Below are 22586 nucleotides of genomic sequence, written 5' to 3' on the forward strand. Positions count from 1 at the left end.
CCTCATGGACCCCGCGATCATCAGAGGTGAGTGTGTGCAGAGGGTACAGACCTATAAATACCTGGGAGTGGAGCTGGATGGTAAATTGGACTGAAATGCCAATACTGATGCTCTGTCTGTCTATCTCTCTACTGAGCTTTTAGTTTAGAAAAGCCACTCATACATTAACATCTTTTGTCTTAAAAGAAAAACATAATAACAGAGCTTTCAATGATACAAACAACTTTTTGTTGAAAGGTAAAAGTTTGCATTCGGTATGCTTTTGAACAATTAATGTGCTTTTTGCTGTTGTATGCATGCTGATAATTTGTCTAACCTTGGCTCATACTTTGTAAGCTTGAGAGCAACACATGCAGCACTCAGGTCATCTGTTAGTCTGTTTCTGGTGTCAGATTTGATTTAATTCAAAGCTGAAAACAGCTGCACACAAGCATAAGATGCTCCAAACAAAGTAAGGAAAGCAATCTCAAGTGCCTTCATTGACTTAAGATTATTTGGCAGAGAATTCCACACTTTAAGGATTTCATTTTCATAACTAACTGTGCTGTCCTTTGTCATCCCTTCGATCCTCTCAAGTGTTTCACGCAGGTCTTCCCTATTAAGCTCCGCCCCAAAGCTTCCATCATATATTACGGGGTCGTGGATCAGGTGTGGCGATTAGCAACTCCCGGCAATAATTACAGATGCGGACAACTCCTCACCTGTGCGCTTAGCGAGGACTGCTCGCATCACAAAGCTCCCGGAAACCGCTCCGCCACTCTACCATAACCCCCTTTAAGCCGCGAGTGCGGCAATTATCTGTTAAAACTGGCCTTTTCAATTTTGAGCTGTGGACCCGCTATACCACATCCCCTCCAACTCTACCACGGGAATCACAGACTCAAAAGGCTGCAGTCCGTGCCGCACACTCAAGCAGCATGTGTGCCGCCCGCCTTACCCCAGACAGGAGAGGAAGGAAGCGCTCCCATTGGGCTGCTGGGCAGAGGGGCGGGTGATGTGAGAAAAGTCCTCCGGCGTGAAGAGGGGGAGCGGTGAGGGGAGCAGCCCGGCCCCGCATTTCTCTGGCTTTATAGTAACGAACTCTGTGCTCGGGAGACGGCGCGCGTGCCCACTGAGAGGGCTCTGAGTGCCCCCTTTGGCACGCGTGCCATAGGTTCGCCACCACTGCCTTAGAAGGACGTAGAGTACAAAAGAGCTGCTGGTGGATATCCGGCATGCCAAGAAGTTTCTGAGACCAATCACCATTGAGGTGGGGGGCATGGTAGAACATGGAATTGCTGCAGAGCTAAACATACCTGGGGTTCACATAAACAACAAATGACAACACAGTGGTGCTGTACAAGAAAGGCCAGAGCATTTTCAGTCTTCAAATGAGCTGAAAATGAAGAAATAAAGAAGACTGTGTTCAGATTACAAAAATAAAAGAGACAAAATGTATTTGTTGTGAGTCCCTAATACAGTAAATGCTGAATAAAACATTCCAAGTGACAGTAATGAGATCAAGATGTCCTGGAAGAAGTACACATAGAAGTTAGTGAATTAGCAAATGGGATAATGATGTTAGTTTCCAGAAACTAGCTGTATGATATCAAGAGGTTACTGAAAGGGTACTAAAGACGAAGATGAAGAGCTCTAATGCATCAAGTACCACTGGAGTGGTGTCAGAAATGTTGAATTCAGTTAAGGATGTTGAAGTATAATGGCATCTGAGGGGAGACAGACTTAATAGCTGCACATATTTCTGGAGTGAGGGTCTAATCAAGTGAGTTTTTAGAATCAACAGCCGAGGTTGTTGAAAGACAGAAGAAAAAGTGAACTAATGACAATTAAAGAAATGCCGTTTCTACTCATATACTGAAAGGGAATAAGGCAAGTGTATAGTGTTGTTAGACAAACGAAACAATATTTAAGAGAAAGAAAAATAAGTTGTAGGCACCAGCAGAAAGTATTTGACAGGGTAGCGAGAAAAAGTGAGGTGGGCACTGACAAAGGTAGGTGTAGACAACTGTTTAGTATCTGCAGAAGTGCTGATGACACCATAGTCACCACTAAATAGATGACAGTTGGGCAAAGTTTTGAGTTCAGCAAAGGAATGCACCCATTCTCGTCTCTGGGAGGAACCTTCAGAGAATCTGCCATGACCAGCCTAAAGCACGGGGGATTTGAAGAAAGGTCCTGGAATGAAAATCTAATTTGAAAAACAAAAACCTGAAGAAGTGCTTCCTGGCTTCAGTTGTAATCTGGCACTAGTGGTTCTGAAACGTGGAGTGAAATGCAGAGAATGATTTTAAAAAATGGAAAGTGCGATCGGTCCAAATGAAGCCTTCTAAATTGGTTATTCTATTTGATAGTATATTATCATTGAACATTCTCTGTAAAAGGATTAATACTGTGGCTAAAAATACATTTTCACTGGAATGGGATATGGGGCCTTTCACTATCATGCTTCAAAGGCAGTGGTGTAGCGTAGTGGGGGCAGCAGGGGCGGCACTTTTAGAGGGCGGCAAAGAATTACTGTATATTTTAGTCTTTTAAATTGAAATACCTAAATAAGGAGGCGGCGGACACCCACGCTACGCCACTGTTCAAAGGTTGCTACATTGGGCACTAAAACTGAATTCAAAGGTACAAATTAACACAAGTGGGGGATTAATTTGAGTAAAATACTAAAAAACATAATAAATCTACTCTCTATATATAAAATCCTAACCCTAAAAGTGCAACGATTTTGTGCAACGATTTTCTGTGACATTTTTATGTCATGTTTTTTGTCAGGCTTTAAATCAGGCTTATTTTAAAAGCTACATATATATGTTTGGTATCATTCTTTTTAGAATTTATCGAACCTTAATGTGATGTTATTAGATTTTCATATTCTTATTCCGTTTTGAAATTATACGCTAAAAAATATCAAGAACTCACATCCCGCGAGATGAGACTTTGTGCCAACAGATTTAACCACACCAGAAATAAACAACATAGAGTAGATGACAAAGACAGGCTTTTAAATGTTCAAATTGCCGTGCAAGATGCAGATTACACGGCACAGCTGCAGCAGCAGCAGCAAGCCAGCACCTAATCGAGCAAAGAGGAAGTAAAAAAAAAACTGTATTTGTTTCCCATTGTATCACCGTTTAAGAGGGGCTTTTGGAGGAGCGACCGTGTCTCCATGGGGTGCGTTCAGCCCCCCTCTTCACAACATGAGTGGCAGAGATGCGAAGTGGCTGGCGCGTAGCACAGGCAAAGGGGGTAGGAAAGCAAAGCTAGCAGGGGGTAAGCTATCTATCTATCTATCTATCATACTGTTCAACTTGAACTCTCTTCCTTCTGCCAGTATACCTGCCCTCCAGGGTAACTTCCTGGGCCAGGAGTGTGTGCCTAAAATCTTGGGCCTTCCAAACCACTGCACTCCTTACCTTTTGCATTGTTTAAAAGTCCAGGTTACCCAGGTGGCTTTAGGTTGCCTGCTTTATGATGGACACAAAGTCCCACTCCTTGTACTTTTTGACCTTTTGTTTCTATTCATCAGGCTAGTACTGCCTTTTTAAAGGAACAAATGGTCCCAATGTTTTTCATTTTTTGCCCTAGGGCCCAGTTAGTCCTCTTTATCAACCAGGAAGTCTTTCAACCTCTTGCCAACCTTCTGAAGCTTCCTTTCCAACTTCATCACAGGGCCAGTGATTATTAGCTCCAGCTAGGCTTCCTGCTCCCAAGATACATCTGTCTCCTTCTTTTTTTCTTCTCAGCCTTGCTGGGTTGTGTCCCCGATGTGTGACACTTTTTCAGCCTGTTAGATCACTGTAGATATAGTAAAGATATTTAGAAATTACATGCATAATAAACATAAACATAATTTTTATTCTTTTATTTTTATTATTGGTCCCACTCCTACTTAATAGTTCTATTTTCTGACTCAATTCAGTACAATTTGTAAGGACATTTTTAAGATTTCTTTCATAACTGTCACAGTTTATTTTTTCTCTGGACTCAGCAACTCATAAATCTATACTTGTTTATAGTGATATGTTTTATATTTTTAAGCGAATTGCTTCAGGTGGTGATGGAGAGAAACAGAAGTTCTTTGGACAATCCATACATGGAGTTCTTGACTTGAATGGAGATGGGATAACTGATGTCACCATTGGTGGTCTTGGAGGTGCTTCTCTCTTCTGGTCAGCAATGTTTAATTTCATCCAATTAATTCCCCCTTGGGATTAATAAAGTATTTATCTATCTATCTATCTATCTAATTCATAAATGTGTTTACCGTTCTGTCTGTATAATTCAATGAGACAGCCAGGCAAAAACCAAACCAGGATGGGAGGCCAGTCCTTTCCATGTCACACTCATACACATATTTATGCTCATTTTTACCAAATCAACTTTATTCATATTTTGAAATTTACCTCAGAAAAAAAAGTCACATAGATACAAGGAGAACTTTTAAACAGATTGAAACTGAGGTTCAGATTTGAAACCAGCGTCATCCATCTGTGAAACAGCATCACTAGTAAGTACACTTCCATGCGGCACAATAACTGTGCATAACATATTAACAAAAAATGTACTTGGTGAAAGTGTGAAGTAAAAAAACACAAGACAGCAAAGAAACAACAGAGAAAGTTAAGTGTCACTGCTTGAATGTCAGGCATTTAGCAATGGAGGTGTACCCTTAACTCGAACTTTCTGATCAAGAGTTTTTTAGTGAGATTATACTTTTATTCCAGGCCTCTCTTAGAGGAGCAGGGAAATTGTATGAAACTAAACTTCCTTATCAAAAATATCTGTTTTGCCCAAATATATTTGTTATACACTCCTTTCTTATTAATATCTATTTGAAGCACTTATATTTACTGTATATTAAAATTGAATGTGTGGAGGTTTGGTAGCTCAGTTAATGTAATTAAACTAAAAGGACTGCTCTCTTCAAATAACAAATCACAATGTAGGGCTGGAGGTTTATGATTGCCCAAAATGACATGTTTTAGTGTCGTTTCTGAGGTGCAGACCACATGGATCTTCCCAAAGGCTGTGCACCTGTAGGAAACAATTCAAAATTCAATACCATTCTACAAAAGGCTACAAACATACAAAACACCTGATGTTTTTTAAATATAAAACAATTATCCAATTCTTTATATAACCCCTTACAAAAGAAACAAAACAATAAAAACCCATGTGTAACCCTCTTTGATCCTATTGCACTATTTTAGACTTACTGGAAACTTAAAGTGAATTTGTGCCTCTTGTTCACTTTGCACACACCACAAAATATTTCTTAGGCATTCTCACCTTTACCTCCACAGTGAATGTTTCTTCTTAAATCTTTGATGAATTATCTTCCACTAGCAAGGTTTTCGTTCACTGTATTGAAATGCTAAGCCAAGGGTCCTGAACTCCGGTCCTGGAGGGATCCAGTGGCTGCAGGTTTTCATTCGAACCCTTTTCTTAATTAGTGACCTATTTTTGCTGCTAATTAACTTCTTTTGAATTAATTTTAATTGACTTACTTTTTAAGATTTGTGCCACTGAATGTCTTCATCATTCCTCTCAATTGCTTCATTTCTTTCCTTAAATGGCAACCAAACAGAAATGAAATGTGAAGTGAGTGAGCCAACAGAAGACCAACTAAGTCAGGGCCTCAAACTCCAACCAATTTCACTCCAACCAGTTGCTTAATTAGGTGCTGAGTCTTCTTGTTAATTAAACTTGTTCTTTAATTCCATGTTTTGTTGCTGCTCTCTTTGTGTAATAGCAGACATTTCCGATATTTTTGATTTTCTCTTTTCTAAGAGCTCTGTTAAAATGTTTTGTGGACCTGATCAGATCAGGATTCCTGATACCTTCACCTTTCTTTATTTTCAGATATTGTATGATTGACATAGTTTGCTGGTCATATTTTGGCTTATTTTGTATCTCATTGTTTGGCTGCTGATTAAGGAAAAAGAAACAATTAAGGGGTCTGAGTCTTCAAGAGCAAGTCAAATAAAATTTTTTCAAAAGAAGTTAATTAGGAGGTCAAAAAGAAACAGGTCACTAATTAAGAAAAGTATTAGAAAGAAAACCTGCAGCCACTGGGGCCCTCCAGGACCGTGGCTGGGGACCCCTGCTCTAAGTTTAAATGCTCCTGATAGCGTCAGCCATTTATCCTCCCATCCTGTAACTAACTTTATGGTCAGGATCTGAATAGCATTCAAGGTCAGGGCAGCCCTAAATTACAAAGATACGCAGCCATGATTTCCTAAATTCTCAGTAAAAGGGTGAGGCATTACTCATTTTTTGCTTAACTGCATTTTTTACTTCATAGAAAGCAGAGGATTATTATTCCCATATTAAGCTCTCCTATTGTGTAATGTAAAAGGAGTAACACATGGCTCTCTGTCAGACCCAAAGGACAGTTCTTTTGGAAACTGTGTGGTTTAATCAAACTCTACACATATAGGGTCCATTGTCTTAATTTCTGCATTTTGTCCGGTCTTCAACATATGAGCATTGCTTCCCAAACTTACAACAGCCTGACAAAGTTATATCATGAAAAGATAAGTTACAGTACATGGCATTTCAAACAATGGATATGATCATATTTGTACTCTGAAAACTAAAAATCCCCAGAGCTATGGGAAACACTTTTCCCTCACTAAACTAAACAATAAACATTGATGCATTTACAGTACACAAGCATCACACAAATAAAAGTGAAAACTGACTTCACAAGAACTCGGAGGAAGTAATTACCTCAAAACATATTGAGCAAGTCCACCATTAAAATGAACTTGATTCAAGATTGCCCTCTGCTGGAGAAATCTATTGTAGACCTTAAATTAGAACAGCGTCAATTACAGAGGATTGTGAAGGGGACAGATAAAACATTCTTCAGTTATAATATAAATAATTTTATAAAATGCCAATGCTTATTCCATACATGAAAATAACTGTTTTTCTTCTTGAAGGGCAACTTTTAAAATGAATTTGTACATAAAATAATATAATAGGTCTTCCTTTGTGCTATATACACCATACCATTTTCCATGCATGCTCAGTCCGCAGCATCATCATAGGTGGCTAGAGCCTATACCAGCAAGCATAGGGTGCAAGGCAGAAACAATAACTGGAGAGGCTGCCAGTCCATCGCTGGGTGAACACACACACACTTGGGTCAATTTAGCATTACCAATCCACCTAACCTGCGCATCTTTGGACTGTGAGAAGAAATCAGAACACCCAGAGGAAAGCCATGCAGATGCAGGGAGAACATGCAGACTCCATGCAAGGAGGACCCAGGATGTGAGCGCTGAACCCCTTACTGCAATGCTGTTGCACTACCACTCACCATGTCACCTCTATGTTCTACACTCACCTAAAGGATTATTAGGAACACCATACTAATACGGTGTTTGAGCCCCTATCGCCTTCAGAACTGCCTTAATTCTACGTGGCATTCATTCAACAAGGTGCTGAAAGCATTCTTTAGAAATGTTGGCCCATATTGATAGGATAGCATCTTGCAGTTGATGGAGATTTGTGGGATGCACATCCAGGGCACGAAGCTCCCGTTCCACCACATCCCAAAGATGCTCTATTGGGTTGAGATCTGGTGACTGTGGGGGCCATTTTAGTACAGTGAACTCATTGTCATGTTCGAGAAACCAATTTGAAATGATTCGAGCTTTGTGACATGGTGCATTATCCTGCTGGAAGTAGCCATCAGAGGATGGGTACATGGTGGTCATGAAGGGATGGACATGGTCAGAAACAATGCTCAGGTAGCTTGTGGCATTTAAACGATGCCCAATTGGCACTAAGGGGCCTAAAGTGTGCCAAGAAAACATCCCCCACACCATTACACCACCACCACCAGCCTGCACAGTGGTAACAAGGCATGATGGATCCATGTTCTCATTCTGTTTACGCCAAATTCTGACTCTACCATTTGAATGTCTCAACAGAAATCGAGACTCATCTGACCAGGCAACATTTTTCCAGTCTTCAGCTGTCCAATTTTGGTGAGCTCGTGCAAATTGTAGCCTCTTTTTCCTATTTGTAGTGGAGATGAGTGGTACCCGGTGGGGTCTTCTGCTGTTGTAGCCCATCCGCCTCAAGGTTGTGCGTGTTGTGGCTTCACAAATGCTTTGCTGCATACCTCGGTTGTAACGAGTGGTAATTTCAGTCAAAGTTGCTCTTCTATCAGCTTGAATCAGTCGGCCCATTCTCCTCTGACCTCTAGCACCAACAAGGCATTTTTGCCCACAGGACTGCCGCATACTGGATGTTTTTCCCTTTTCACACCATTCTTTGTAAACCCTAGAAATGGTTGTGCGTGAAAATCCCAGTAACTGAGCGGACTGTGAAATACTCAGACAGGCCCGTCTGGCACCAACAACCATGCCACGCTCAAAATTGCTTAAATCACCTTTCTTTCCCATTCTGACATTCAGTTTGGAGTTCAGGAGATTGTCTTGACCAGGACCACACCCCGAAATGCATTGAAGCAACTGCCATGTGATTGGTTGATTATATAATTGCATAAATGAGAAATTGAACAGGTGTCCCTAATAATCCTTTAGGTGAGTGTATATATAAATGAAAAATAAATCATTATCTATTCATTTAAAAAATAACAAAAAGGTAGAAATGCTGAAATTTGCCAGTTACAAATTCAAATACAATACATTTTTTAACCTGCTATTTATTTTACAGTCTGGAATTACTTCTTTCAAACCTATCCAACAGCCTCCATTGCACTTTTATGTTTAATATTAAAATTTAGAAATGCTATTTTTATGATTTTTGTTTTTCTTTCTTCAGGTCACGGGATGTAGCAGACATGCGAGTTAATATCAGTTTTGATCCAAATAAAATCAATATGCAGAAGAAACTCTGTAATGAAAAAGGAAAGGAAACAGTTTGTGTCAATGTTACAATCTGTTTCAATTACAAACTCAATTCTGATCAGGCCAGTCAATCAAAAATAGGTAAGATTGAATATCTATCTATCTATCTATTGTGAAGGTTATGGGGTGCCATAGACCCCCAAACCCCAAGCACAAACACAGTCCCTGGTTCAAATAAAAGGGGTTTTATTACACAAAACCCTTATATAACAATTAAACACCATATTTCTTCTTCTTTCTCTCTCTCTATCTCTATCTCTCTATCTCTCTCTACCACACCACTACTCCTCCAGTTGAATGTTGCCCATCTCCACTGCCAGCTGATTCACCTGGTCAAGGAAGTGCGGTCTCTTTTATTGAGGACCCAGGAATGTTTCTGGTGACTTGACGTAGCCTGTTGGAAACACTTCTGAGGAAAGCCAGGGAGATCCTCCCCCAGTAGTACTCTCTACCATCTGCCAAGGACCCCTACAGGGCTGCTCCTCCAGACTCCAACTATCATGCAGCCCTGTGGGTCTCCAAACAGGCACACTATATGAGGGATACTGCCAACTATTAAAGTGGTGGATGAACTGCTTCCTGCCATGCTCTCCTGCCAGTTCTTGAAACCTTCAGGCATTCCACCGGGAAGAGGATCATAAGACATCCTGACCTTGGATTGCCCCTGTTTAACCCATCCTTCCATAAAGGCATCCCGCCCGAGTTATGTCTCAACCCCAGTCCTGGGTGTACCACCCAACCCATCCTCTGGGGCATCTACATTATCTGTCTAAAATGCTGAGGGTCTTCAGCCTTGATCTTGGTCTCAATCGACAACTTATTCCATGATACATATAACATTACCTAGAAATTGGACATAAGGGTACATGGACATAAAATTGGACTTCAAGTCTTGCTCACAGTAGGCAGCAACATGCCTTGATGAGCTTTGTGTCTTTCATTCCTTACTGCTCATTTCCCATGGGACCCTCTCAATATGATTTATAAGTCAATGTGATTTAACTCTGTAGCACTTGAAGAAGTAGTTTTCTTTAAGACCATTTTTCATTCCCCATACTGCTCACAGACTAAAATTCATGTTATACAGAGCTATAAAGCATGTTGTCACAGCCCCTTCCCATTGATAATCAGTACAATAAGCAAGCAGCCCCTTCCACCAGAACTGTACCAATGAAGGAGGTTTACAGTAACTGACTAAATAAAATACTTGATGTGCTAGAAGTGTACACCTTTCAACTTCACTTTAGAAAATATTGGTCACGTGTGCCTAGCCTGAAGAAATATCATTAGGAAGTGTCCACCTCTGTGTCTATTGAGTGTCAGACTCTTTTCCCCACTAATACAGTGTAATCTTTCTCCAAATAGGCAATAGTGTTTTAGCATACAGTGGAACCTCGGTTTGCGGGTAACTTGGTTTACGAGTGTTTTGCAAGACAAGCTAAGATTTTTAATAAATTTTGACTTGATAAACGAGCGAGGTCTTGCAATACGAGTAGTATGGATACGCTTTGTATGCTGAGCGTCATGTGATCACAACTGAGCTGATGGTTCTCACATGCGCAGATGTGTGTGTGTGTCTGTGTCTCTCTCTGCACATGCGCGTGTGTGTGTGTCCCTCTCTGCACGTGTGTGTGTGTGTGTCTGTCTCCTCGCGCGCGCGCGTGTGTGTGTGTCTCCTCACACGAGTGTGTGTGTATGTGTGTGTGTCTCTGCTACAGCGCTGGGAAAATGCGATTGCTTTGGGACGCTGTTCCGCGTGTCGTCCTGTTGGGTGAAATCCCACAAGAGTTTAGAAACTCACTCACACCAGCCATGACTCTTTTCAAAGGTAAAGTGCAGGTTAATTTGTTTTATGTATTTTTACTTTATATTTAGTATTAATCATTTTTATATGAATAATTTTGGGTTGTGGAACGAATCATCTGAGTTTCCATTATTTCTTATGAGGAAATTCACTTTGATATACGAGTGCTTTGGACTGCGAGCATGTTTCCAGAACGAATTATGCTCACAAACCAAAGTTCCACTGCATATTTGTTATTTACATCAGCAGGTATCCAAAATCTGATGCCAGGCTTCTCTGGTTTGCTCAACTTACACTGTGTGAAAGAGCATCAACATGTTATTGGGAATAAGTGCTCATCTACAGTTATATTATGTTTATGATGCATAATGCAGTTGTGCATGAAGTTTGCCAAGTTTCTGATATAGCAGGAAAGTGCTCAGTATACAGCCAGAAAAAAAATGACGTGGTTAAAGAAAAACATGTAAAATGGCACTGTCATGTTTTTACAGGTCTTTATGTATTATATTGTTGTTTTTCAGTTATTATATGTTTTATTTTTATGTATTTTATGTGTCCAGTTTAGTTTCTATTTGTCCTGCTATGTTCCATGTGTTTTCTGGGTGGTTTCTTTAAAAGTTAGGCCACCTGCTTATTACCGTCAAGGGGCTGCTCTCAGTCCTGATAAAGGCTGAAATAAAACACATTTCCTTGTGGTTCATTTGAATGCCCTTGGTAGTTTTGGTAAGTTGTAATGAGTTATTGTGCCTTTGTGTACTTCCTGGACTTTGTGACTTTCATTCTCTGTTTTTGACGATTCTTTCTGGATTTGTCTTTTTTTGGGATCTTGTTTGCTTTGGGACTGCCTACTTCAGTCAACTCCTACTGTGTCTTTTCTATTTGCTGGAGCCATTGTTAAGAAGAGCATTTTTGTGTAATAAATATTCTGTTTATAAAAAATCTGCTCTCTATGTCCATGAGCCAAAGGTTGACGGATCCTCCCACTTGTTGGGGATTTTTGGCTATGCTTGTTGGGACATAATGCTAACGTACTCCCAATTTATGTATGTGTGTATGTACATACACATGACAGGCACATTGTAAATGGAGCAAGCCACAAAGGAAGAGCACTGTGCTGGAAGGCAGCTCACGCACAGTGTTTCTACAAGCATGGCAGACCCAGCAATGTATACAAATATAATAAGAAGCAGTTGGATCTCTGTATTTAGATGGAGAGTTGTTAACAATCAATCAATCAATCAATCAATCCTGTGCATGTTTGGGATATGAGGGAAACCTGGACTTAGAAAAATCCACCCAGATATTGGAAGAATGTGTAAGCTGCTGGTACAGATAATGAATGGACATACGATCTTCATATAGCTCTTAGTGTAAAGAATGTTTCTTATCTTTTTGGTGTACTTTAATTGTTTTTTTAACACTATTGGTCACAAAACTGTTAATGGCTGCTTGTAATACCTAAGCCAACGCATTAACAGAACTATTATTGCTTTTAGTCTTTTCTATAGAGAGTAATAACATACTGTTTTGATTGATTGATTGACTGTACATCATAAAAAATAAGTCCAACTGTCTGTCTTTAGTATAAAAGAAAATAAAAAGGTTTGCTATCTTATCATGTGGGGCACATACACAATGTAATTTTTACTTTTTGAAAAGTAAATCATTTACTTCTGCATATTAGTAAATGGCAAACTCATTGTAGACTCTGTAAAACATAACATAAATCCTCATACCTTGTTAATCTTATTTTGGTGGGATTAAGAATCAGGTAGATGGCAGTAACTAACCTTGACTAGCGTGCTAATCGATCTCATGGTCGAATCAGGCATAAATGTGCATAGAGCCAATCTGGAATTGTCATTTATCATAATATGGATTTATTTTGATGTATGTAAAGAACTAGAGTATAGTCTGAATGTATAAATGACTAAATGTGGCATTGAAGTCTAATATACCGGGACATTGAGGAAGACTACACCACCCCAAAATTGTAAATCAATTTTTAAATTAAACACATGTATTCATGATAGACCAAAATTCATTTAAAATTGCATTTGTAAAGTCAGTAGCCATTGGACTCCCTGGTGTTCCACTGGTAAGTGGGTACCCAGCAATTAGATCTTGTTGCAAAGTATTTGTTTTCTTTTCATTTACATGTTAATATAAATAACTGCATTATTTTATTCATTTTTTCTAGGCATTGATTACAATTTAACAATAGACTTTCAGAGGCTGTTAGCAAGAGGATTCTTATCTGAAACTTCAGAACGTAAACTTCATTCTAATATTACTGTCCTCAACTCGGTCTGCAGAGTACATCGCTTCTACATGTTGGCAAGTAAATCATATCTCCTTCACATAGCTGTCAATGATATTGTACCTTCAAGTGAAAATATGTACTGCAGAAAACATCTTCAAGATACAAAAGAAATAAATATGGAAAGAGGTTATTGTCAACATAAAATGTTGTGATAATATTTTGACTTGATTTGGGCAGTACAGCATCTAGTGGAGCATTAAGGACAAAATGTCTGCTTTATTTTCAGCAGGACTCATAATCTTTGACCATCAGCTGTATTATTTGTACTGTGAATCTTGCTCATTTCCCTTCTGTCAGCAGCTAACCCCTCAGTGTCAAAGATCATTTTTGTAACTAATCAGACATGAATGATTTTGCAATTGAAAGCGACATTTGTCACCCCAATAAAAATCAGCCATTACTACATATGGACAACAGCATTCTCAGCATTTTGACGCTGTAAATACCCAGTGCAAATGATGCAGTTAAAAGCAGGACAAGATTAACTGTTCACACACAGAATTTTTATATCCACTTTTTCATACTCACGTTGATTAGGAAATAATGGCAGCAGGACAGATACTATCAATGCATGAAACTACACTCCATCACAGGGCACACTCTTGTTTATCATATTCATAGCTTTGGATTGTGGCAGAATACCTGTGTGGTCGCAGGGAGAACAAATAAACTCTTAAGAAATCCTAGAAAAGACATTGTGTCTTATGATGTACTGGCCACTAAACCTATGCTAGCTCAGGGTACACAAGATGCATGAATTGTTGGACTTCCTTTTATTTTTTATCGCAACTAACTGAAAACAAAGTTGTTTTTTTTTTTAATTGTTTGAGACAAATATGATTAAAAAAACACAACTTTAAAAATAAAAATAAATTAACAAACAATGAAGACTCACTAATGTGGTTGTCTTGCATTGTATGTATGTTATTGTCCAGTTCGCTTGGAAGCTCGGATCCGGCCAGCTCTATTTAATTTCAAAAGCAACAGGGGCGCTGTGGCACTCAAACATAAAGAATGCTGGCAGTCACCTCCTGTTCGCCCTCTGGTGGCCGTTCCAAGTGTCAACAGGATTATAACATGCATACAAGACCGCAAGATTACCCCCACCCTACCCAGAAGGGGGTGGGTTACGGCTGATTTCACCCTACAGTATTTTTAGTCGACCAATGAGAAACGTGTACCAAGTTTCATGAAAATCGCTCCAGCCGTTCGGATGTGATGCTGGAACATGCATACATACATACACACATAAATTGGCTTTTATATATATAGATATAGAGTACTTCATAAAGGCAGTAGCAATAAACACCGTACATTTATATCAAAGTACAAAACTTTCGATCTAAGTAATCTAAGTAAATCTAAGTAATGCTCCCAATTCACACCTCAGTAGAATTAAGAATTTGGTTTAAGAGTTTGACATTGTGCTTCAGTTAGGAACACTGGCCTGCTTGGTGTGGCATCTGAGGTTTAAATTTGCGTTACTTTGCTTATCTTTTACATTCCTCACTTTTCCTTTGATTCCCCTAATGCTTTAATCCTGACTAATCCCTCAACCTCTCAACGCATTATTGTAGCTTATTACTCTTCTTCAGATATTAAGTTGATTTTGGACAAGCAAAACCTAATAAAAGACTAAAAACTAATTATAGTAAGTTCTGGGTAGAAATCCTGCAGAATTTGACGTACTAAGTTCAGCACACTGCTCTGAATGATTCGGTAAACAATTGTTTTAAATATTCTTCTTCACCTTTTGTTACAACAGTGTTAAAATACTGTAAGTATTTATTCACTTAGAAGTTTTCACATTTTACTTTTGTAAAACATTGAATCATAATGAATTTAATTTGGCTTTTTTGATATTAATCAACAGAAAAAAAGACTCTTGAATGTCAAAGAGAAAGCAAAAGGGGTTTAAATTAAATACAAATTGTAGGGGGTGAATGAGAAGGCAGAACAAGTTCCAAAATAGTTGGGGTGCCCACTACGGGTCTGGAGTTGTTCTTGACAGTCAGCCTCTTAGGTCCAAAGGAGATGCTACCTTCCGGGGACACCCCGGCTGAAAGGGGTGCTGTGAGAGAAAAAGGAGACAAGGCTGTTAGCAACAGTGCCCCCTCTCACCCTGGGGTGGTACCACATACCTTAGGTGATGAAATATAATACACAGAATAAAGAGGTGCATAAGTATTCACCTCCTTCACATTAGTATTAGATGCAAAAGGAATTATTTAAAACAAAACCGAGTGCCATTATGAACAATCCTCTCTCTGAGACACTAACACTGAGGACTTTCAGCCAATTAATTATTCAGCAAATGTTTATGAAGAAAATTGGCTCCAGCAGACCCCCATGACCCTGTAGTTAGGATATAGCGGGTTGGATAATGGATGGATGGATGTATAAAGAAAAGCTACTGGGGCTCCTTTAAACCAACAGCAATTTTAGTTTTCTTCCTTTTTAGTCATTGTAATCTATCTATCTATCTATCTATCTATCTATCTATCTATCTATCTATCTATCTATCTATCTATCTATCTATCTATCTATCTATCTATCTGGGAGTGTTTGTATGTGTTACATAAGAATAAGTAACTAACAGATAAAATATAGCAAATCCTTAAAAGCCCTGTTTTAAAGTGTTTCATCACGTGTAGGATATTTCCCTCTGGCATCAATGCAACTGTTTTGCTCTGCCTTTCATATCCAGCAAGATTAGTAAAGTAACATGCTTCTGTCTGCTTTTAGGAGCAAATAATATACTTTTTCACCACTAATTGCTTCTCTTCAATTGGGGAATACAAGAACTTTAAACATTTTAATGTATAACAGAGTCATCACAAGACTGTTGTAACAAAAAGGCGCTATATAGGCACCTGACCCGACACAGACTCGCACCTGAAGCACGTATAAAAACAAAGAAACTTTTGTATTTTTTTTCATCTGTGGGTCTTCCCTGTGATTCCCACAGGTACAACGCAGTCCCAAGTCCACCAAATAAAGCACACTACACTCTTCTTCCTCCACCACTCCTCCTAGGCAACCTCGTCCTCTTCCTCCCGACTCTGGCCATTGAGTGGTGGTTGCTGGCCCCTTTTATAGTCCACCCAGAAGTGCTCCAGGTGGTTGACTGCCGAGTTCCGGCTGCACTTCCGGTTGTGGTGAATACACTGTCCATACGGGCTCAGGACTCCCAGCTGCAGCACCCCCTGGCGACTTCTCCAACCCAGGGGACCTGCCATCTAGTGTCCAGGGGGAGGTATTGCACAGTCCATGGCTGCTCCCCCTGAACATCTAGCGAAGGGGCGGGCATGGACCCCGGCCATCTGCCACACTGTTTACAGCTAAAAATTAATTAAGTGCAAGTTATTCATGAAAATGTAGTAAGCCAATAAAAGGTGTCATTTTGCTTGGCTTTTCTCTACATGAAAATGTAACAAAAAAAATCAAAGCTACTTTAAATATGTATGCATTGGCATATTTTAGAAGTACTAGCCAAGGTAATAGAATAATGTAATAATATTTGCTATCCCTTGCCCTACGTGTACCTTCAGCGACCTTTCTAGTGTATTTGCGTGAACATCTCTTAACCAGAGTTTCCCCACTTGAGTGGGTTCCCATAAAGCCTGATTCTCAGGCGTTGTCATTATTTTTGAAGCACCTTCCCTACCTTTCAACATTGTTGTGTTTATGCTTATGAAGGCTGCTCTCTCAGCGGGCCTCATATGCCTTTATTACTCCTCCTGCATCTCACACTTGCACTTTCTCTTTCATCACATTACCAAATTCAAATTGACTAAAATCACACAAAAGCCAAACTGACCAATCAGATTGCTCAGGAGGATTGGACACACAGACCTTAATGTTTTGTTATATAGCAGTCCCCTTATGTCATAGCTGTTTACTCAGGAGCAAATCTTTTGTTTCAGACATGCGGGTGGGATATGTTAAAACAGTTAAAACAAAGTGGAAATTAGGATGGGTTTTTTGTCAACTGTCCAGCAGTCATTCTGTTTCTTGTCTGAGTTGTGGTGGCCCCATTAATGGATTATATGCTAATTACATATTGCTGTTGTAATTAAAAGGGCACAAGAGGAAATTTAGAAAAGAGGTATACTTTTGTTTCAATTCACAAATTACACATGACTGATTTCAAATAGTGCCAGGAAAAAATGTACTTAAATAAATAGGAAGAAACATTGAAATGACACATATAGGTATGTATTAAAGCCAGTTTCAAAAACATTATGCTGTGTTTAGCATTGGATTTTTAACTCTAGAACAAAGGAAATATTACTGTAACATTTTGATGAAGTGAACAGTCAGTTACAATAGTTTAGCTGTCAGTATAAACATTTATGTAAAACTTAACAGAATAAAAAAAAGAAGCTTGTTGCATATAATGGAAGCACATTCATTAGCATGGGAAAATGAAATGATAACAAAATACTGTTAGAAGCCACTTCATTTTTAAGGTTTTTCTTCTTATGATTTACCAACAAATTTATTTTGGTGTTCTTCTGAAGTGGAGAATAAGTATGGGCAGCCTGTCAGTGATAGTGAAGGATCCTGACATACACCACGAGGTTTGTAGTCAGTCTTTATTCTATTGAATGGAAATTTACAGCACATCACACCATACCGACAACAATGAGTAACATTACAACACAGTGGATTTTACATGCTCGATTATAACCTTGCATTCTTGTCTAGAATAGTTAAATATTATTCATATATTCCTAAAGCCTTTACTTCTAATAGGAAGTTATAAGCAGTTACAAGTTGTTATGTTTCATAGCATTATGGTCTTTACTACAGGCTTCTCTTTGCACCCTATCGAAACAATTACTGTTATTATTATTATTAGTAGTAGTAGTAGTAGTAGTAGCAGTAGTAGTACTGCAACTTGTAACTGCCTTCAGAAAAAAGCAGAAATAATTATTTTTAATTAAAGGTTGGGAGTCAGGAACTGAGTGAAGTTTGTCACCAAAATGTCAATCCTATATTTTGTCAAAGCCTAAAACAGAAACCAAATAGCAAAATCTAAAAGTAAAAGCAGGACATCTGGAAAACAATGAAAAGATCAGAAGCAAAGCATGTAAGGTTGTCCATTCTTGAATACATGGAAGTGTATAGAGCTGACCTTTATACTCTTGATTCCCCTTAGTAATTCCATTGCAACCACTGCAAAAAAAAAATTGCTCTAAACTTTGGCATTGAAGGCCAAACAAAATAGTGTTAAAAATAATGTTGAAAAATCCCCTTCTAAAGAAAGCTTTCTAACAAAAAACAAATGTCAAAAAGGAATTATTTGGGATAACAAACCCTAAGAAAGAGGTATAGTTTAATTTAAACACTTAGAAAAAGTCCAAGAAAAATGTAATAAAACTGCTAATTATGACAAGTAATAGTAGTAGTAGTAGACTAGTAGTAGTAAGATCATAATAACTAGTAAGGCAGGCTTGACTGCTTGAGATTCCTTCAAGTACTCAGTTTCTCTGTAAAATCCAAAATACAGTGATGCTTGAAAGTTTCTGAACCCTTTAGTATTTTCTATATTTCTGCATAAATATGACCTAAAACATCAGATTTTCATTCAGGTCCTAAAAGTAGATAAAGAGAAACCAGTTAAATAAAAGAGACAAAAGTATTATACTTGGTCATTTATTTATTGAGGGAAATGATTGAGTATTACATATTTGTAAGTGGAAAAAGTATGTGAACCTCTAGGATGATCAGTTAGTTTGAAGGTGAAATTCGAGTCAGGTGTTTTCAATCAATGGGATGCCAGTCAGGTGTGAGTGGGCACCCTGTATTATTTAAAGAACAGGGATCTGTCATAACACATTTGTGGAAGTGTATCATGGCACGAACAAAGGAGATTTCTGAGGACCTCAGAAAAAGAGTTGTTAATGCTCATCAAGTTGGAAAAGGTTACAAAACCATCTCTAAACAGTTTGGACTCCACCAATCCACAGTCAGACAGATTGTGTACAAATGGAGGAAATTCAAGACCATTGTTACCCTCCCCAGGAGTGGTCGACCAACAAAGATCACTCCAAGAGCAAGGCATGTAATAGTCGGCGAGGTCACAAAGGACCCCAGGGTAACTTCTAAGCAACTGAAGGCCTCTCTCACATTGGCTAATGTTCATGTTCATGAGTCCACCATCAGGAGAACACTGAACAACAATGGTGTGCATAGTAGGGTTGCAAGGAGAAAGCCACTGCTCTCCAAAAAAAATTGCTGCTCGTCTGCATTTTGCCAAAGATCACGTGGACAAACCAGAAAGTTACTGGAAGAATATTTTGTGGATGGATGAGACCAAAATAGAACTTTTTGGTTTACATGAAAAGCTTTATGTTTGAAGAAAGGAAAACACTGCTTTCCAGCATAAGAACCTTATCCTATCTGTGAAATATGGTGGTGGTAGTATCATGGTTTGGGCCTGTTTTGCTGCATCTGGGCCAGGACGGCTTGCATTCATTGATGGAACAATGAATTCTGAATTATATCAAAGAGTTCTAAAGGAAAATATCAGGACATCTGTCCATGAACTGAATCTCAAGAGAAGGTGGGTCATGCAGCAAGACAACGACCCTAAGCACACAAGTCGTTCTACCAAAGAATGGTTAAAGGAGAATAAAGTTAATGTTTTGGAATGGCCAAGTCAAAGTCCTGACCTTAATCCAATCAAAATATTGTGGAAGGACCTGAAGCGAGCAGTTAATGTGAGGAAACCCCTCCAACATCCCAGAGTTGAAGCTGTTCTGTACGGAGGAATGGGCTCAAATTCCTCCAAGCCGGTGTGTAGGAACGATCAAAAGTTACCAGAAATGTTTAGTTGCAGTTATTGCTGCAAAGGGGGCTCACACCAGATACTGAAAGCAAAGGTTCACATACTTTTGCTACTCACAAATATGTAATATTTGATCATTTTCCTCAATAAATAAATGACCAAGTATAATATTTTTGTCTCATTTGTTTAACTGGTTTCTTTTTATCTACTTTTAGGACTTGAGTTAAAATCTAATGATGTTTTAGGTCATATTTATGCAGAAATATAGAAAATTCTAAAGGGTTCACAAACTTTCAAGCACCACTGTATGTGACCTAGAGGAGGGAGTGGGTATTTGTTCTGTGATGAATGTGATGGACTGGTGTCCAATTAAATAAACAACTAATTAATTATTCAATACTGATATTAATGTTTTTTTTACATTGGGTCCCCAGTACCAATTAGCTCCATTATAAAATGTATAATCAGGCTAGTAATTTTTTAAAATGTTTAAAATATGCTTCACTTTAGAATAAAATTTTATTTGGCAAATTAATATATACCATGATTGTGAAGAACAGCAACCTCCAGAGTGGGAAAGACAATAACTGGAGGACAGACTTCCAGAATGGAAGTGGTCTTCATCAGTTCATAAAGTGGTTAACTGAATTCCTTAAAAGCGGACATCTACCTCTAATAAGCGCTTATACATGTTAGGAAATGGCATATTTGTTAGGGTCAGCCTCCGGTCATTTCTCTTAAGATTCAGCAGATGCACTCAAACAACTATTCTGAATGTTTCTTTGATCCTAAACACATGTTTCACATATGAATTTAAGTAGAAAGCTAAATGTTTTGTTTGATTCTTAGCGAACAAATGTATTTACAATGCATAATAATTAGCAGATATTTAGTCAGTCAGTCTTTTCCCAACCCACCATATCCTAACTACAGGGTCACGGGGGAATGCTGGAGCCAATCGCAGCCAGCACAGGGTGCAAGGCAGGAACAAATCCCACTGCAGGGTGCACACACACACACGCCCACACACCAAGCACACACTAGGGGCAATTTTGAATTGCCAATGCACCTAACCTGCATGTCTTTGGACTGTGGGAGGAAACCGGAGCGCCCGGAGGAAACCCACCCAGACACGGGGAGAACATGCAAACTCTATGCAGGGAGGACCTGGGAAGTGAACTTGGGTCTCCTAACTGCGAGGCAGCAGCACTACCACTGCATCACCGTGCCGCCCTAACAGATATTTATTTTTACTAAAATACATTTCTTTCATTAAAAACTCCACTATACAATAATATGCAATTCATAATAAAGCAAATCTCATATGATTTTGTATTTTTATTCTTTTTTTCTAACTTGAAAATAATATTCAGTAGCTTTTCACAAATACAAAGTCAGAGTAGCAAGTGTGAATTTAACTAAACTACACTAAACTAACTATTAACTAAAACATTTTAGCTTTTAATGGATAAGATACATCCATTCACCATTCTATTATCTAACCTGCATCATCCACTTAAGGGTCTTAGGGAGCAGAGGCCTTTGGGTGCAAAGCAGAAATCAACACTGGACATATCACAAGCCAAGACAGTGATGACAGTTAATATGAAAAGGAAGGGTAACACTTTAGTTTAGGTACTGCAGAAATGCATCTGTTGCTCATCAACTGTTATGTTATTAGATCTTAACAAAGGCTTCTTTTGGTTTTCGTAACACTTTTAAGACTTATAGACAGGGTATTCATCTCTATGAAATGTGGCGTATTGACATGATGGTAAAATTACTTGTTAATATGAAGGATTCACAGATCTTATATTAAATATGTAATATCAAGAAAAATGTGTCTCAGTTAAGCCATCCCAGAGCACTACAAAGTGATTTTTTGTTAGTTGGTCACATTGCAGAGATGAATAAGCACTTTACTGTTGCTTTGTAAGTGTTATGAAGACCCAAAGAAGCATTAGTTAAGATCTTGTTACTTAAGAGTAAATGAGTAATAGATGCATGTTTTGTACCTAAACTAAACTGTTAACAGAGTAAGTATATGTGAGTTATTACATTTTTCCGACTATTTCCAGACTATTTTTTATTTCCTTATGCTGGCTAATACTGTTTTGGTCCTTCCTGAGTTTTAATATTTACGTGTTTTGGCGTCCTCTGCTGGCCAATTGTATGACTGAATTGACGAGTGCCACTGTACTGTACACATTCTCATTATTTAGGTGGGAAATTCAGTTTACATGATTTTATTTTCAGTTCAGTGAGTGTCTACCATTTAATTTGAACTACTGCTATGTTGTTAACTTTTAACAAAGCCTTGTAAAGTTTTACACTATTACATCTTTTGTTTAAGTATTTTTTTGGACTTGTTTATATTGTTTATATTGAAGAATAAGTAACATTTATTATACAGGATACTTGCGAGCTGCCAATGCCAAAGAAAGGAGTTGTGACAAAAGCTGTGAGGCACACAAAAATATGATTAAACCTAAAACTCCTGCTTTTATTTCTAAACAGATATGCTGCAAACCTGACACACTTGCTGTTCCCTCCTGTCGTTTGGTTGAAGGGAAACACCTGCCAAAATAACTAATATGAGCAGAGAACAATGCCGCACTACTCTAATGCTTTATTTTCCCTATGCAGTCACATTCTTAGTGGGGGCAGTACATAAAATTATAATTCTTGCCCTTTCTCTCTTTGTTTATCATCCATGCCACCCCACTCCAGCACTGGCTAGTCCTACTTATAATTTCTGAGTGACAGTCTCTG

The 22586-nt window shown here is 38.6% G+C and overlaps 1 protein-coding gene across 1 annotated transcript in view; it reads left to right on the forward strand.

Annotated features, from left to right (window-relative positions):
- Positions 1-22586, forward strand: part of itga1 (integrin, alpha 1) — a 165531-nt gene that overhangs the window by 103447 nt on the left and 39498 nt on the right. Inside the window, exons 15-17 of the mRNA XM_039758094.1 lie at positions 4042-4172; positions 8806-8972; positions 12896-13032. Of these exons, the coding sequence (XP_039614028.1) occupies positions 4042-4172; positions 8806-8972; positions 12896-13032 (435 nt within the window). The remainder of the gene's footprint in view (positions 1-4041; positions 4173-8805; positions 8973-12895; positions 13033-22586) is intronic.

Source organism: Polypterus senegalus, chromosome 7, assembly GCF_016835505.1.
Source record: "Polypterus senegalus isolate Bchr_013 chromosome 7, ASM1683550v1, whole genome shotgun sequence".
Classification (NCBI taxonomy): Eukaryota; Metazoa; Chordata; class Cladistia; order Polypteriformes; family Polypteridae; genus Polypterus; species Polypterus senegalus.